Source organism: Thamnophis elegans, chromosome 10, assembly GCF_009769535.1.
Source record: "Thamnophis elegans isolate rThaEle1 chromosome 10, rThaEle1.pri, whole genome shotgun sequence".
Taxonomy (NCBI): Eukaryota; Metazoa; Chordata; class Lepidosauria; order Squamata; family Colubridae; genus Thamnophis; species Thamnophis elegans.
Window position 1 is genome coordinate 34242724 of NC_045550.1, and position 18176 is coordinate 34260899.

General features: G+C 41.8%; 1 protein-coding gene across 5 annotated transcripts in view; it reads left to right on the forward strand.

Moving 5' to 3' along the window:
* Positions 1-18176, forward strand: part of ST6GAL1 (ST6 beta-galactoside alpha-2,6-sialyltransferase 1) — a 58454-nt gene that overhangs the window by 37324 nt on the left and 2954 nt on the right. For 3 of the 5 annotated variants that reach the window (XM_032225943.1, XM_032225945.1, XM_032225944.1), the window contains 3 exons: positions 9380-10027; positions 11053-11150; positions 17577-17678. In XM_032225943.1, the coding sequence (XP_032081834.1) occupies positions 9427-10027; positions 11053-11150; positions 17577-17678 (801 nt within the window). In that variant the 5' untranslated portion in view covers positions 9380-9426. Of the gene's footprint in view, positions 1-3265; positions 3361-4709; positions 4785-9379; positions 10028-11052; positions 11151-17576; positions 17679-18176 lie in introns of all 5 variants that reach the window. The other 2 variants (XM_032225946.1, XM_032225947.1) reach the window with 2 other exon arrangements.

The window sequence follows — 18176 nt, forward strand, 5'->3', positions numbered from 1 at the left end:
TAACCTGCATGACTTGTTGATATTTTTTTTTTATTCATTATAAAACACAATGTGCACAGAACTGCAATTGTTAATTTAATACAGTTTTATTGACAAGAGTACTTTGGGGCGATCAAAGATTAATGAAAGTTCCTTTTTTAAAATTGTATAAATTACCAACGCAAGCAGTATAGTTCCCCTGCCTTAGTTTAATTTTGTCTAGTAACTTCTTCTTTTATCGTAATGTTTGCATGGTAACAACACTTGTTTAATAACAGAGAAAAATAGATATTAGTTGTTTGAAAAATTTTCAATCTGATTACGAGCCTAGACTCCCAATGAAGGACTTGAAGCAAAAGTAGAGTTTATTTGACAACTAAACAACGAAACCAATAATCAACGTTTGAAGGTGGCCACAAGTGCATGAGAAAAGTCAGTTATATTTATAGAAGAATTTGCTTCTTGTTTCAGAAAGCAGTGTGAATGTAGTTCGCTTGGGTGAGCGGGGCAAGTCTAATAGGAGAAAATGTGGTTTCTCACCCTGCGGGGTGTTGTAATCATTGTCCTTTTCTGGTTGCATGGTAGTCTCATAGAATTGGAAAGATCATTTATATAACATAGTCTGAAGTCTGCTCAGTACCGAAATCCAAATTAAAGGCAAACGTTCCCCTCGCACATATGTGCTAGTTGTTCCTGATTCTAGGGGGCGGTGCTCATCTCCATTTCAAAGCCAAATAGCCAGATCTGTCCGAAAATGTTTCCATGGTCATGTGGTCGGAGTGTCTAAATGCTGAAGGCGCATGGAACGCTGTTACCTTCTGACCAAAGGTGGTCCCTATTTTTCTACTTGCATTTTTACATACTTTCGAACTGCTAGGTTGGTAGAAGCTGGGACAAGTAACAGGAGCTCACTCCATTACGGAGCGCTAGGGATTCAAACCGCTGAATTGCCAACCTTTCTGATCGATAAGAGCAGCGCCTTAGCCACTGAGCCATGGCCTTCCTATCCAAAATTAAATCCAAATTACACCATCCCTATTGATGGCTTTTCATGATTGTATAGAATGTTGTTTCCACATAACATAGATAAATAGAATTATATTATATTTATAATATTTACATAAAAATGAGTTGGAGAAATGTGACTTTCTTTTGAACCTCAGATGAAAATTCATGTAAGCAAACACTAAGTGATAATGGTAATGGGAATTGCAATTTAATGAAGCCTGTAATTGCAAATGATTTTTTTTGTGTGTATTAAAAACACAGCAGTAAGCAACAAAATTATTAGGCTTTTTTAAAAGGAAAACTTGATTTTGATTCAGTACTAGCATGTAAACTTTGAAAATAAAATAGGTTTATGGAGTGAAAAAGTGCAGTTGCTATTTTATGCAGTGCTAAAGAAGGATATTGTTTGTTTTGCTGTTTTGGTAAATTATGCTGAATCATAGATTCAGAGCCGAGGTGGCACAGTGGGTAGAGTGCAGTACTGCAGCCACTTCAGCTGACTGTTATCTGCAGTTCAGCGGTTCAAATCTCACCAGGCTCAAGGTTGACTCAGCCTTCCATCCTTCCGAGGTGGGTAAAATGAGCACCCAGACTGTTGGGGGCAATATGCTGACTCTGTAAACCGCTTAGAGAGGGCTGAAAGCCCTATGAAGCAGTATATAAGTCTAACTGCTATTGCTATAGATATTCCTTTTCTTGTAATGAATATAAATATATATTTAATGCCAACCTCATAAGATGAGTGTTGAAGATTTATTAACACTAACTGCAAGTTAGTGCAAGTTCCTCCTGTGTTCCTCAGAAGCTTCCTTCAGATTCTCTGTGTTGGTATGAAGTCTTAGTTCCTCAGAAATGGGGCTTGTTCAAATGGATATTTATATACCAAGATAGGCATAGGAAATGACTTATCATTATCAATTCTCTTTATTACTGATGTCACTTGTCCAAGTAGAGAGTATAAGGCATACACCTATTTCTTAAATAAAGAGCCAGAGCACATGACTAGACTACCTAGTTCTTTATCTGTGATTGCAAAATGTCTTACTTGTTTCTGCTTTGGTACTATTCTGTATGCATGAGTTCACACAGTTGTTAGAATAGTAACAGCTGCATAGAAATCAGAGTAACTAAAACCCATCTGCCCTTGATCTAAAGACTTCCTGCAACAGCTATTGAAGCTTGCCTTCTTGCACAAGCAAACAGGTGTTGGTCTCAGAAATCCATCATAGCAGGGGAGTCCAAAATGTCTGCCTGCCTTACGCAGAGTTTATTTTGCTTTTATACAGTTTTAACAAGCAAAGCAAGAGCATAGGTAGCAACAGCATCTTATTGGTACATTTTCCTTGTCAATCTCTAAGACCATCCCAGCCAGGGTTGAAGCTCGCGTAACTCCCTGGTACGGCCTGGTTCTGCTAATTAGGTGAGGTCATAGATGTTGAGGTAACAGGTTACTGAGATCATGGCAGTTTGCTGCTCATCTCTGTACATAACCTTTGTATAACCTCTACATCTCACTCTTTTTTATTTTGTTAGACAAGGTATCATAAGAGGGGTTTCATAAAAGAATCATAATCAAAAAAGGAGCATCCTTACAATTACTTATACAGGGCATATACTTGACCCTGAGGCAATGTAGGAAGGGTTTTAGGGCAAAAAGCTGTGATACATATATTGCAAAAGTGGGGGGGAATACTAAACAAAACAGCACCCACCAATCAAAATAGCACAAATAATAACTAAATAACGTAGGACATTTCCCAATAAACCTGTGGGCAACCAAGGCCAAAAGCTTTCCCACCAAGATCCTAAAGTATCAATTTTCAAATCAGAGGCCAAATTGTGTAAAATATTGAACTGGTGCTGGATGGTTCATGATTCATCTAAAAGATTGAAACAACACATTAATTACAAACATAGCTAAAAAAAAAGTAGCATTAATTATTTGTACCAAATTACACACAACAGCCTTAATATTAAGATGAGCGCAAACCCTGGCACACTCACTATAGATACAGCCAATGCTATTTTATTCTATTCTACTTTATTAAGCAAAGCTATTTCAGAGTCCCAAGTACTATCCAGCGTGACTCCGCGTTGAAAACGGCTTGAGTGAAGTTGATGTTGAGAAAGCAAAACAGGAATTAACCGGCTAAAACAACACTGTGCTTCACTAATATTAGCAGGAATATAATTAAAAGTTTCTTGACCACATGTAAAGAGATCATGGCAGTTTGCTGTGCATGTCTGTACATAACCTTTGTATAACCTCTACAAACAGGAGTTTGCCTGGGGAATTCTCTTAAGAAGCAGAAGAGAGAGGAAGACAAAAAAGAAGATTTAGTGATAGTTGTTGGTTGTTTTGTGAATACCGAGGTATGATTCATAATTGCTGCTATTTCACAAATCCTGCCAATAGATTATTGTATGTGACCAGACTATTCTGGCTGCTGATCCTCTTGAGGCACAGTTAGAGGTTAATGATTGAAGAATAGATCAAGTCAATGACATCTCTTAGTAACTACGTAGATGCATTGTTTCCAGGATTATCTGTCTTCTGTCTGGCCTTTTAGGTCTCTGATTCATTCCTGTCATAAATCCATCCGCAGTGCTGCTAGACATCCTCTTCTCTTTGCTTCAAATTTCCCTATCCTTATGGGCTTAAGAAAACTGAATAATTGTAATTTTGTAGGTGTAGACACATCATGAAACATGAATATCCCTTCTAAGAGGTTTATTGCTAACCTACCATGTGTTGATTTGCAGTATATTTCTTCACTGTTGATGGTTGTTCATAAAAGGCAGACGTTATTTACCATCCTGAGTATCACTTCAAGTATCACTTCACTGGGCATCTTCTACCATTTGATTATCTTATTTGGAGCCTCTATAAAGGATATAGAAGGAAATCAGTTCCCCAGAGAACAAGCTCACTTTAAGAGCTTACAGGGAGAGAAAAGGAAGTCGGGGGAAGCACTTCTATTTTTACTGGTTGTACATCAGAATATGACGATGGAGGAAATTACTCTCATTAATCAGTGAATGAAAAGATGCAGAAATTGCAAGCTTTGGAAGTTAAGATGAGAGTGTTATAGGCAACCTATCCACTCTTTAGATTGTCATGGTTAGGGTTGATTTTTGAGACCGATCAGGAGATGTGGTTTTCACAAGAGGAAGCGGTGAAGTTAATATATTAGGCTAAGAGGTCATCAGCAGCCATTATGGCCTCCTCCAAAGGATGACTTGACTCATGTATGCTCTTGGGGGGGATCTTCTTCAGAGTGGATAACATTGAAACCATTTAACAACTTGCTTCTGCTTTGATACTATTCTTTATGCATGAGTTCACACAGTTGTTAGAGTAATAACAGCTGCATAGAACTCAAAGTCACTAAAACCTTGAGGGTGGCTCAAGAGATGTTGGGCAAAAAGATGTTAAATCATGCTGCATCTGACTCATTGAATTTGGCAAGGATCCCTTGCCCATTTGTTTCTGGAGTCCCCATGGAATATCCCGATGAAAGTAATAACTCCTTCTCAACTGCAAGAACATCTACTGGCCCAAGAGGATTCAGGCTTTTATTTTTTATAGGGCCATTTTCAGGCAATCCATTATTTGCTGAGAGGGTAGTGAGAGGCTCAGTGTTTGAAGTTACAAGGTCTATAAGTAGTTTGGCTGTGGCATTTGTGACCAAGGTTTTGTTCCATTTTTCTACTTTAAACAGCATTTTGTCTTGTTTGTGGTAAAGAGCCAAAAGCATTAATAAGGTCAGCTTCTGTGCTGAGAACATCTTCATCAGGTAAGGCTGACTGATTCCCCTATTCTTGCCCTCTCAGGGTTGGGAGTGAAGAAGCAAGGACCTTGGGAGCTATCATATCAGCTATTTAAAATTTAACCTTTTCATCACAAAAGACTTTGAATGGAAGCCTGATTGCTCTTATCTTGAATAGCAACAAAGGCTTCCAATTTGGGACATCTGGGCACCATTTGATAGCACACAGATCAATCTGCCTACATTGGCAGTGAAGAAGGTGATCTAAGGAAGTTAGGATTGCTCACCTGGTATTCAAACATCCAACATTAAGTCTATTAATACAAATTCTGAAAGTGACCTGTTATGTTTGCAGTAAATGATTTAATTTGGGGGGGATTCTTTGCTGGCTTCCAATGAATCTTTAACATGTGTAAGTTCTCCTCTCTTTGATAAGAGAGTTATTCTTCAAAACTGTGGCTTTTTGACAAGTTCTTTAGCTATTTCTTTGGCTCTTTGCTCCTTATTAGCAGTGGGAGTGGGAGATTTGACTGTGTATATTACAAAGGCTTTTGTGGGAGTAGAGGATCCTTGCCTTTAAAGAAAGGTAGCTTAAATATATTTAGGATACAGATAAACAATTAAGGTGAAAGAGTTGTAGAAAAAATAGTTATGAGAAATGATTGCAAGTTTTAAATGTGTTTGGCCTAGGGAAGAAAATATTGTGAAAAGACATAATAGTATGAAGTATCTGAAAAGTTTACATGTAGAAGACAGGCAAGATTGCTGGTCTAGAGGACAAGACAAGAAACAGTGACATTTTCAAGGAAATTGAATTTGGCTGAACATCAAGAAACAAAACAGTATGAGCTATTCAATTGCCTTAGAAGGTTTTCTTGGTCGGAGCTGTGTAAACAGAGGCTGAATGACCATCTGATATGGATGCTGTAGTAGTGGGTTCCTATACTGGTTGCACTAGATGTTATTTAAGGTCCCATATAACCTGTACATGCTATGATTCTATGCTAGAAAAAGGAAGGTTTAATAACACTTAAAACATGGGCTTTGTGCAGGCACCAGAAAGGAACCAGGTAGATAACCTTTCCCTTCTATGTTTGTGAGTCTGTATGTTTGTGAACAGCTGGCATTGGTAGAAATGAAATAGTTAATAAAAAGGAATCCCCTGATTTTCCTGTGCATTGCTTGGAGAGTCCAAGCAATGGGTTAAATTGGTCTGGTTGCCTTCACTAGTGTTTTTCCTTGGCCACGCCTCCTGGTGCCTCGTGACGCCAGATTTTTATCTCAGTCTGGCCCAGTTAGGGATTAATTCAGTGAGCTCCAGCTTTTACTTTAATCCAAGGCTTGGACTCTCCTATTTTTTATTTTATTATTTACCTTTTTCCTTGCCATTTTGTTTTTTCTTTATCCTGTCACTCCTTTTTTGTTTTTGAAACCTTCTCCTTACTTTCATCAGACTGTGAATTGAGGTAGGAACGGATGTGGGGGGTGGTGCTCCGCTGTTCATGTCGCTTGTGGACAGCAGCGGAGGTCCTTTTAAAGTTTTTTCTGTTCCTGTGAAGAACGGCGGTGCTCTCGGCGGCTGCCAGGGGTGAACCAGGAGCTTTTGTTTACTTTTTTCACTTGTGCTGAGCCACGGAGAGCGTGGCAACCGCATTGCTACCATGCAGTCACCATCTCTCCTTCTCCACCCTCACACGGGTGTGGCGGCCATTTTGAAAGGGTTTTTTTCGTGCCCTTTTTTCCTGGGCCTGTTACTGCCTGTCCATTCAAGTAGATCACCATGAGGTCCCTCTAGAACCACGGGTTCTCCTTGAACCTGGAAAAAAGTCATCTTACTCCGACTATCAAGCTTCTCCACCTGGGAGTGGTGATAGACACTTCCAACTGCAGGACAACCCTCTCCCAGGACAGGATAGACAGCCTAGTCTCCCTAGCTTGCAAGGTTCAGGGGTCGAGGCAGGTCCCTGTGTTGCTTCTCTCACAATTGCTAGGAAAGATGATTTTGTGCATCTCAATAGTCCCATGGGCATGTCTCCATTTCCGGGAGTTGCAGTGGTTATTCCTGCCTCATTAGAGATCCAACAGAAGCAACTCCCCCATGAAGGTCCGTCTTCCTCCGGCCGTGAGAAGGTCCCTCGGATGGTGGCAATCAGCCGCTCTTCGGAAAGGTCATCTCTTCAAAGAGCCGGAGAGTAGTCATCACAATGGACGCCAGCCTTGCCACCTGGGACACGCACATCGGCCCTTAGGTGACTCAGGGCAAGTGGTCTCCAACCGAAGCGACTTGCAACATCAACTTCCTAGAGCTGCAGGCAACAAGACTCACCCTGCATCATTTTCAATAGGACATTCTACATCGACATGTACTCGATGATGGACAATGTGGCCACCAAGGCCCACATAAATCAACAGGGGGCACGAGATCCAGAAAGCCTATGGCAGAGGGAGATGCCCTAGGCAGGTGGGCGGAGCATAACATCAAATACCTCAGCTCCAATCCCATCTCCGGGGTGGACAACACCCAGACGGACTGGTTGAGCAGGACCACCATAGACAATGCAGAGTGGCAATTACACCAGGTCCTGTTTCGTCAGTTGTCCGACAGATTCGGCACTCCAACAGTCAACCTGTTTGCCACCCACGAGAACACGCAACTCCAACGGTTCTTCTCCCACTTCCACTCGCAGGGAGTGGAGGGGACGGATGCTCTCCACTGCAGGTGGCCCCAGAAACTGCTATATGCCTTTCCACTTCCCCTGTTACTACAAGTGATCCGCAAAATCATTACAGAGAGGGCGGAGGTACAATTGGCCGCACCTCACTGGCCTCGGAGGTCCTGGTACGCCGATTTTGTCAGCTTGTCGGTGTCCAGCCCATGGTGAGTACCTCAGGGTCAGGTCTCCCTCAGGAGGCCATAGTCCATCCAGACCCCCAGTGGCTCCAGTTGGCTGTCTGGCACTTGAGGGGGACCTCCTGAGGAGGGACGGCCTGTTGGAAGAGGTGATACGTACCATCCAGGGATCCAGACAACCTTCAACGACCAGAATTTATGATTCCACCTTCGCCAAGTGGTGCAACAACCTCCAAATTGATCCAGTCACAGCACCTGTTTCCCGTGTATTGGACTTTCTTCAGGAGGGCCTCAACAAGTGGCTTGCTCCTAATACTCTCCGTTGCCAGGTAGTGGCTTTATCCACCATTTGTTCGGGGGCTTCGGTCCAGCCCCTCAGCAGGATTCCAAGGCTTTGGTGTTTCCTTAAGGGCGCTTCCAACATACACCTCCAGTGGTCCACCAATACCTGACCTGGCAACTATTGGTGGTCCTTCAGGCCCTCACTTCAGCTCCTTTCGAGCAGCTGAGCACTACTTCTCTTTGACATCTAACTCTCAAGACAGTTTTTCTTGTCGCAATAACATCTACGAGGCGCATATCTAAGCTGGATGCCCTATCGGTCTGAGAGGACCTTTGTATCGTCCATCCAAATAGGGTTGTACTACGCCTGGACCCTGCCTTCATCCCAAAGATCAACACAGGTTCTCCAGGGGGTTGTTTCCATGGCCGAATCCCTGGCCAGACCTTCCCACCCTAGTGACATGTAACTTGGGTATGTCCCATTGCTTGGACTCTCCAAGCAGTGCACAGGAAAATGACCATTGGCTTACCTGAAGGGTTCTTTTCTGTGCACTGCGGGAGAGTCCAACCCGCCTTGGGTCTTTCTGCTCAGAGATTTGGAACCATCAGGTCTAATCAGACTTACTCCTACTGCATCAATGAACCAACTACCTTCACTGGATCCAGAACTTGTCAAAAATCTGACATCACAAGGCAACAGGAGGCGTGGCCAAGGAAAAAGGTTCCCAGGGCAACCAGACTAATTTAACCCATTGCTTGAACTCTCCTGCAGTGCACAGAAAAGGACCCTTTAGGTAAGCCAATGGTCATTTTATATGCACATCTCTACCCAGTTCAATGGTGCTGCAACAAGTAAACGTATCCAGCAGAGACATTTCTCTATCCAATTCTAAAACAGTCATCTCCTCTTACATGTATTGACTCTTACCCAGGGGTGAAATTCAGCAGGAAATTTTGAGTAGTTTGGAGAACCGGCAAATACTACCTCTGGGTGGCCCCAGAGTGGGGTGGGAATGCAGATTTTGCAATATCCTTCCCCTGAAGTGGGATGGGATTGGAGATTTTGCAGTATCCTTCCCCCAGGAGTGGGGAGGGAATGGGGATTTTGCAGTATCTTTCCCCTGCCACCCTCACCAAGCCCCGCCCACAGAACCGGTAGTTAAAAAAAAAATGAATTTAACTCTGCTCTTACCATTTGTACTTTTATCTCATTTATCTCTCAGTAAAAGAAAGAAGAGAGGGAGATGTCTGTTTACTTTATGAAATGTAACACATGAGCATAAAAAGCCCTATATTAATAGAAAATAGATATAGTCCAGTCTCTTAAGATCTGAGTTATGGGAACTATTTAAAGATAGTGGCAATCCTATGCAATCAGCTTTTGGAGAGGTACTTGAATCAACATCTAAAAAGCACTAATGTATCTATATATTGTTAACTCTCCGTCCCCCTCCCCCCATTAATATACTTACATTATTTCATTTTTCAGGTCTATACATCTGAAACTGAACTTTCCAGCCTAATGTATTGTACATTATGGGTCATGTCAAGTTGTTTAAAAAATGGATATTCGGCATTATCTTTTTCATTTTGGTCCTGACTATTTCTCTATGGAAGGAAACTCGGAAAGGAACTTACATCTCCATAAAAATAGAAAGCCAAACTGATCATCTGCAGCTGTGGAAATGGATTAAAATGAAATCAGGAATGGGCCAGAATAAAATTCTCAATGGCACAAGCAAAGTTACTTTGTCTAACAAAAAATCCCAGGCTAAATTTAATAATACTGAACCTAAGCCCAAGAAAATCAAAGTCTGGAACCAGAATAGTTCTTCCCAAATACTTCACCCTAGACTGCAAATACAAAGAAAGAATTACTTAAACATTAACAAATTTCATGTGAAATACACTGGACCAAAGAATACTGTTAAACTCAGCCCAGAAAAAGTGTTTTGCCAACTTCGGAAACAACTAGACTTTAGGATGATAACTACATCTGATGCCCCTTTTAATACATCTGAATGGGAGACATATCTGCCTAAGACAAATATCAGCATGGAACTGGGCAAGCTGGGCCGATGTGCAGTTGTATCCTCTGCAGGATCTATTAAGCACTCGCATTTGGGAACAGAAATAGGTTTGTATTTGTGTATTTTTCTGTTACAACAAAAGCAACTTAATATGTTTACAATGTTTTCCTGTGAGTTTTCTGTACAATAGTGCAGGAAAAGGTAGTTTATCCTGAGCTAATTGTTAGAAGCAGTGGAATGATTTGTGTCTGGAAATTGTGGGTGCCTCAACACCGAAGGTTTTGGACCGCTGAAGAGATTGGGCAGCCATTTGTCTGAAATGGTATAGGGCAAGGGTTCCCAACCCCCCACCCCACCCCCAGTCTGTGCACTGGCACTGGTCTGCAGCATTCCAATAAATGGGCCTTGCAAACAAGCAAAGCCCCATACACGTGTTGCAAGCAGCATGAGAAACCATGGCCCTTCTGATCACGGAAAAACTTATCTGCACAAAACTGGTCTCTGGTGCCCAAAAGGCCTCTGGTATAGGGTTTCTGCTTGAGCAGAGGGTTGGACTAGAAGACTTCCAAGGTCCCTCCCAACTCTGTTATTCTGTTGTTTCGAATAAAAATATCTGGAGTGCACGAACTTGGATAAGGCTAAAAACCCCAACTGGAAGCCCTAGCCAAGTTTCCTTGCTATCAACTTGTCCAGATTAAGGTTCATTTGGTCATTCCTCATACACTCCAGTTAATTGCAATCCATCAGAATCACCTTGTGTTTCTTAATTGCAAGAGAGGCAGCTGCAGGCATTGAATAAAGCGATCTATGCCCAACTCTACATCTTAGTTAAAGGAGTAGTTTATTGTATAGAGATTAATGCTCTTGAGTTTTAAATGATCTCTCTCCCTCCCTCCCTCCCCCTCTCTTATTTTTTTTCAAAGGTTTAACATTAATGTAGAAGCAGATCAACATAAATTAATTATAAAACTATGGTATAAATTTTTCAAATATATGACAAGAACATTGAGGTGACATTGAAACTTGTTCCTAGCTTTTTTTCTGTAGAACACAGAACTTCCTAGCTGAGCTACTGAAACTTTAAAGAATTTGCTCTGAGATGTACTCAGTTCATATTTTCTGTGTCTTTCAGACAGACATGATGCAGTCCTGCGGTTTAATGGGGCCCCTACCAAAGGGTTTCAGGTAGATGTCGGTGAGAAAACTACAATACGTCTTGTTAATTCTCAGGTAGGTCAGCTAAGTAACAACAGAAGTGGGAGAAGTTGGGTGGTTTTCATAAGGGCTAGATCTACAAGGGTAGTCTGTTCCTAAACAGCAAGCTCTCCTCTCCAGGCCACCTTCCAGGTTTCTTGCCTCCGGAGGCACAAGGAGGATAAAGGCCAGGTGAGGGAGAGTTGTTGGGTCCAAAACTGGTACTAGTTCTGCATCCAGTCCAACACTGGGCTCTTACCACCATGGCTGGCTGGAGGAGGAAGGGAGCAGCCAAGAAATAACGCTTACCACAGCCTATGCCTGCTGGTTACTGCAAGCCCTATGAATTGGATGTTTTCTGTTCCTTCTGCTAAAAGGATTTCTAGGCTGCTTGGGGAAGCTGGGGAGGATGGCAACAGAATATAGCAGCCTCTGTGTTTGGCCATGTTGTACTGTGTGGTGAAAAAGGCAGAAATGGGTCGAGGTAGGCTGGTGGGAGAAGATGGAATGGAGGCAGTTAGCGCAGAGAAGAATAGCATGAAGTCTTTGCCTAATAATTGTGCAGTCCATGCTTAACAACCATAACTAGGTCTGCCATCATAAAGCAACACAGCCCCATGTTTTGCTTAGTGATGAAAATGACAGTCCCAGTTAGGATCATAACTCAAAGATACCTATGTTAATTTAATTAAATGTTAATTGAATGTTATTAAGTTAAATTTAGCTTCTGTCTAGATCATATCTATTACCATGTTTCCCCAAAAATACAACATGTTCTGAAACTAAAGTCTTGCCACATTTTTCAGGTGGGCAAAAATTTAACCCACCCCCCGAAAATAAGCCCCCTGGACAACCCCCCCCCCACTCCAGCCAGGCAGATCACCACTCACCAACCTAGCGGTATCCCAAAGGTGCCAAGCCGTGGGAACCGGGGGGGGGAGGCAAAGGTGATCGTGTTGCTTGGCACCTTCGGGATACCGCTAGGTTGATGAGTGGCTCTGTGCCCAGCTGAAGAGGGGAGTTGCCGGCGGTTGCTCTCTTGTGAGCGGGCTCCCAAAGAGCCGGGCACAGCCTCATGGGCGAATGGTTGTGTTGCGCTAATGCAGCAGCGCAACACAGCAGCCATGAAATGACCACGCTCACGAGCGGCCACCCAGAAAACCCCCTTTCCAGCCGGGCACAGCATCATTCACTGACCTAGGGGTATCACCAAGCCACATGAGCTGCCACCGGCTCCTGTGGCTTGGCGCCTTTGAAATGCCAGTGAATGGCGCTCTGCATGGCTGGAAAAGGGGCTTACGTGATCGGCTGTTCAGCGCTCGCTCCCGCGCCTCACAGCCTCATGATGCCCTGGCCCAGCTCTCTCTGCAGAGGAAGAGCTCCTCCGCTGCCGTGCATGTTTTTTTCTGCGGCTTCCAAACCGAGTCTTCTGGCAGTGGCCGCTCTGGGCGTACACTCTATGGTTGTGGGCCAGCTGCCGGCAGAGCATACGCCCAGCGTGGCCATTGCTGGAAGACTCGATTTGGAAGCTGCAGAAAAAGCCATGCGATGGCAGCAGCAATGGAGGTACTCTGCCTCTGTGGGGAGAGCTGGGCCAGGGCATTGTGAGGCTGGGAGGCGCGTGAGCGAGAACAGAACAGCCGCTCGCGTAACCCCCTTCTCCAGCCGTGCAGAGCGCTATTCACTGGCACTTCAAAGGAGCCAAGCTGCGGAAGCCAGGAGGCAGCGAACAGGCGCTCATGTGGCTTGGCGATACCCCTAGGTCAGTGAATGGAACTGTGCCTGGCTGAAAAGGGGGTTTGCCGGTTGGCTGCTTGTGAGCGTGGTTGTTTCATGGCTGCTATGTTGCGACAGCACAACACAGCCATTCACCCATGAGGCTGTGCCCGGCTCTTTGGGAGCCCACTCAGAAGGGAGCAGCTGCCCAGCAACCCCAAAACAATAAACCCTCCCATCATAATAAGGTCCAAGCCATATTTTGTGAGTAAAAAGAAAATAAGACTCTGTCTTATTTTTGGAGAAACACAGTAGTTTATTTAAATGTTAATTTCATGTTTTTAAGTTACATTTAGCTTTTGTCCAGATCATATTGATTTCTATCTTAAGCCTGCCAGTTTTTTTACAGCTGACGTTCAAGTATCATAGTCCAAAAATAGATGTGCAGTTTGTGCTAAATTTAATTGTGTCAAGATATGTCTCCCAATATAAAGAAAGTTTTCTTTCTTACTTTATATTATTAGCAGATGTGCTTTTGATTGTTTTCGTAGTTCTTTCTGGTTTTGCAAGTTATTCTAACTTTTTTATTTTTATTATTATTAAAGGAAGAGAGTGCAGTAACACTGTTACAAATTTGTACTTAAAAATGCTCTGCTTCCACAGCTGGGTGCCCATGCCTCTTTTTTTTTTAAATGCCAAATAAGAAAGTTCCTTTCTCTGAAGCAGGGGAAACCAGAAGGGCTGCAACCTGCAGAACAGTGGTGGGTTCCGGATCCCGTTGCAACCCATATGCTGCAATGGGGCCAGGCACCCACCACGTGCACATGCGCAGCACGTGCATGCATACCCACCACCCGTGACACTCCAGCTGCTCTGCGGAGCATTGCGCAGGCACCGTACACTCCATGCGTGTGCGCAAATGCCCCAGTCAGGTCAAATAGTGGTAAGGGGAACAGGTGGGCAGGTGGGTCCTCCAGAGCACCGTACCGGAACAATACCTGGTGCTCCCCAGTAGGCACCGGTACACCCATACTGGGACGTACCAGTCGTAACCCACCACTGCTGCAGAACCCTGGAAAATGGATTCTGTGATAAAAGGGAAGAGCTGCATGCACACCTGTCATCAGTGCAAAAACTTCCAAGCCTCATGAGAATTTCACTGAAATTTTCTGTTTTCTGATTTTTCAAAAAAAAAACATTGAAAGCATTTTTTTTTTCGACTTGAGCGAAAGAACAACCAAAATAAATGCAGGTGTAATTAAAGGCAATGCACTGTTTTTAACTGTGCAATCCTTTTAGGTAGAAACTTAGATACTTTTAAAAGTTACTTAACTTATTCTGTAATAAAAAAAACCCAATTCAGCTTCGTATTTACATTGCAGGAATCCAAATCATAAAGCAGCCAAGGGATGCAGCTTTGATTCCAAATACAGCTTTGACATCAAATAAACGTATTACCAGAAAGTGCTTTATGTATGATTTGGATTTTGAGGAAATGATACGGGGAAACTTTGCAGAAGTTTCTGCACAGGGTGGTGGGGGAGGTTTTAAGCCTCCACAATTACAGTTTTGACACACAATGTGCATGCTATTATTAGTCTTTGCAGGAATAAATATCTTTAGTGCCTGTAAATTAATGTCAATGATGGGGGGGAAACTTCACTGAGATCGTACAATCACCATGAAAATTATTCTCCCTTTCTCTAGTAAAAAAAGAAAAGAAAACCAGTATTAATAAAGATGCTAATACACTATCTAAAAGCTGTAGTGGGAATAACCCCTATGATGGATTTCAGGAAGTTCAGTATAATTCTGTACATGTTTACTTATAATTAAGCAAGTCAGTGGTACAATAACTGTATCTGGAGTTGACCTCGAATAGTAGCCATGTCTGAATTAGCTACTGGAAAAGAAAAGTCTCAACCTGCATTGCTGTTCTAGAGACTTCTAGCCAGTTTCAGAAAGTTGTTGTCTAACATGTTTGGAGGGCACAGAGTTGGAGAGGAGTACTCAAGAGATTCCATATTCATTGCAGCTGACTCCATCAAACAATGTTGGAATGCATGAATCAGTCTGCATATGATGCATGCAGGGCAGTGATGGAAATGGAGTCACTGAAAATCATTCATTCTATACAAATACTTACAAGTTTATCTGAGCACATGGAGAGAATTTATATATATTTAGGTAGTCCTCGAAATACGACCACAATTAAGCCCAAAATTTATGTGGCTAAGTGAGAAATTTGTTAAGTGAGTTTTGCTCCATTTTATGAGTTTACTTGCCATCTTTGTTAAGTGAATCACTACATTTGTTAAAGTAGTAATACAACTGTTAAGTGAATTTGATTTCCCCATTCCCTATTTGCTTGTTAAGAAGGTTGCAAAAGGTGATCACATGGCCTCAAGACACTGTAACCATCATAAATGTGAGTCAGTTGTCAAGCATCTGAATTTTAATCACATGACCATGGGGATGCTGCAATGGTCATAAGTTTGAAAATGGTAATAAGTCACATTTTTCAGGACTGTAACTTCAAACAGTCACTAAGTGAACTGTTGCAAGTCAAGGACTCCTTGTATTTTAGAAGTAGTAGAAGTAAAATTAATGCTGAAGTGAAAATTAGTTGATACACTAAAGTTGGCTGGCCAATAGGAATATTGCATTATTGGTTAATTGGTGTAATTATTTATACCAGAGGAATAATGGAAACAATTAATTGAAAATTTAAGAAGAAATGAGAGACCAAGCAGTTAAATAGATAACGAAGGGAACAATCAATACAAAACAGAATTACTAAATGGTGGATTTATAACAGTTAAACGGAATTCAACAAGTCACTGAGAGCAGATATCTCAAGTTGTAGCTCTGATGCATTGTGCTCAGCTAAAATAACCGGAAATATGCAGTGACAGGATATTAATGAGGCAGCTGAGTTAATGGATGAGGACTTTGTTAAGACAAATTCGTTATAAACTTCCTTATCACTGTAGTTCACAGAACTTAGAGACGTAAACAAAACATGCTCCCAGTCTTTGTTTAATGGTGATCTGCTGCCTCAGTTGAACATCTGAACTGCTATGGCAATTGATTCTCTTCTGAAGAACCCTTCGGTTTTTGAGTAACTTCAGAGTTACTTTCTGAGTAACATTAAAAATGCAACTGCTCTATAAACCAAAAATAAAGTTATAGCATACTATTATAACAGAAATAACTCTGCTATCTTTGTATAAACATTCTCTGCCAGAGACAACATTCTTTCCTTTTTTAATATATTTTTTTGTAAAAAGGAGAATAAAAAAACTAACAAGAACTAATATAAGGGGGAAAAAAGCATAAAAGGTAGAAGGGAAACAAGAATGAAGCCAAAGTGCAAGAAGGATGAATGAAATGTAATAGAAAGATGTAACCTTCAATTTTATTTACAGCATTTGTTTATAAGAGCAAATACAAAATTACCTCTTACTCTATGGTTACAAAAAAAAACCTCTTTTTTTCTATAATCCAGAGGCAACAATATTTTGAAAATTAAAAAAACATTTACATTTGGAAGCAGTTACAGTCATTTGGGAATCAAAGGCTTTGTTGGACCTTTATTACAAAACTATACAGTGGAAATTGTATGAACTATTGAAAGAGGGAACTCTGACTGATTTCTGCTTACTATCAGAATTGGATCCTTGGCATTATCTGAATAAAAATTAATGCATGCACTCTCCAACTAATGATCACCTGATGATCACCTTTGGCCGAACCAGTAGTAGCTTGGCGGCCTGGGTCACTAGAACCAGCAACGACACAGGTCTGCCATGCCCCCAAACCGGTTCTCCCAGCGGCGCCATAGGCAGCACCATCTTGTTTTTTGCTTTTGCACATGCGCAGAGCAAGTTGTACTGCGCACGACACGTCCCTGAGTGAACCAGCAATAGTCTCTGTCGGAAACCACCCCTGGTTAAGAGTTAGGGTTGTTCAATGCTATGGCAAAATTTCAAAGGATAAAAATTTCACCAGGGGAGGTGCCTCCGTGTGCGTGCATGGGTGGGTGTGTATCTTTGTGAAGGCATTTGAGGTATTTCTATTACTGTTTCAGCAAATGAAATAGGGAAGTGTGTTTGAATGCAAAGGTTCAAGATCACGGGGACATTGGAAATACATTTCAGATTTTTGCTTAAACATTCAAAATTAGAACTGGACTAACCTGTACTATGTGTGTGGTTGTTGTATGACTCACAAGGTGTTTATTTCTTCCTCTCCATATTAACCCTGCATTCATGTCCTTGAATACTCTTTGCTCACAGTGTGTAATTTACTATGACTGAAACCTCACTGAGGCAAGAAAAGAAAATGTAAAACTCATGCAGCAGTAATTTATTCCCATTAACTCTACTGTCACATAAATTAAGGGCTGGTAGGTCATGAAAGTAAGTGTATTTGTTTTTGTTTGTGATGCTGTATATGCAAGATCTTCCATGCTATCTCAAGACCTACACAGATAAGTTGTGTAATGCATCTGGAAAGCATCACGTTGGAGAAGCCTAATTTAAAATAATGGTCCAAATAAAGCCGTGTCATCTGACTCAAGTTAGCTTTCTGCAATCTCAGATACATCCACTTCAACTTTCATAATTCTAATGAACTGAGAATTCTAAGAACTGAATTGCATATACATTTAGATTGGGAATGGATGCCCCAGACTTTTCAAATAGGAAAGAATGCAATGATCTCCATCTCTTTTGTCATTTCTAGCTTATTACTGTTGAAGAAAAGAGGTTTGTTTCAGATGTACAATTCAGCTTTGGAATCATCATTCTGTGGGATCCAGCACCATATCATGCCAGTATTTATGAGGTAAATGTCATTGGTGTACAGTATGTAGGATGTCTAGAAAAGTTGGTGGGCCAAGGGATAGTACCGTATTTCATATATCTTTCATTTTAGTATTTCATTGAGATGTTTTCTGATCTCCAATTTAAATGATCTCCGTTTAGGGAGTTTTCTTTTAATATAGCCCTTCTATCAGCATCACACAAAATATTCCTTCTTGGGAGATTGGCAACAGCCACTTTAACATAGTAAAGGTAAAGGTCCCCCTCACATATATGTGCTAGTCGTTCCCAACTCTAGGGGATGCTGCTCATCACTGTTTCAAACCCAAAAAGCCAGAGCTGTCCAAAGACATCTCATGGTCATGTGGCTGGCATGACTAATACCAAAGGTGCACAGAATGCTGTTACCTTCCCACCAAAGGTGGTTCATATTTTTCTACTTGCATTTTTACATGCTTTTGAACTGCTAGGTTGGAAAAAGCTGGGACAAGTAACAGGAGCTCACCCCGTTACGCGGATT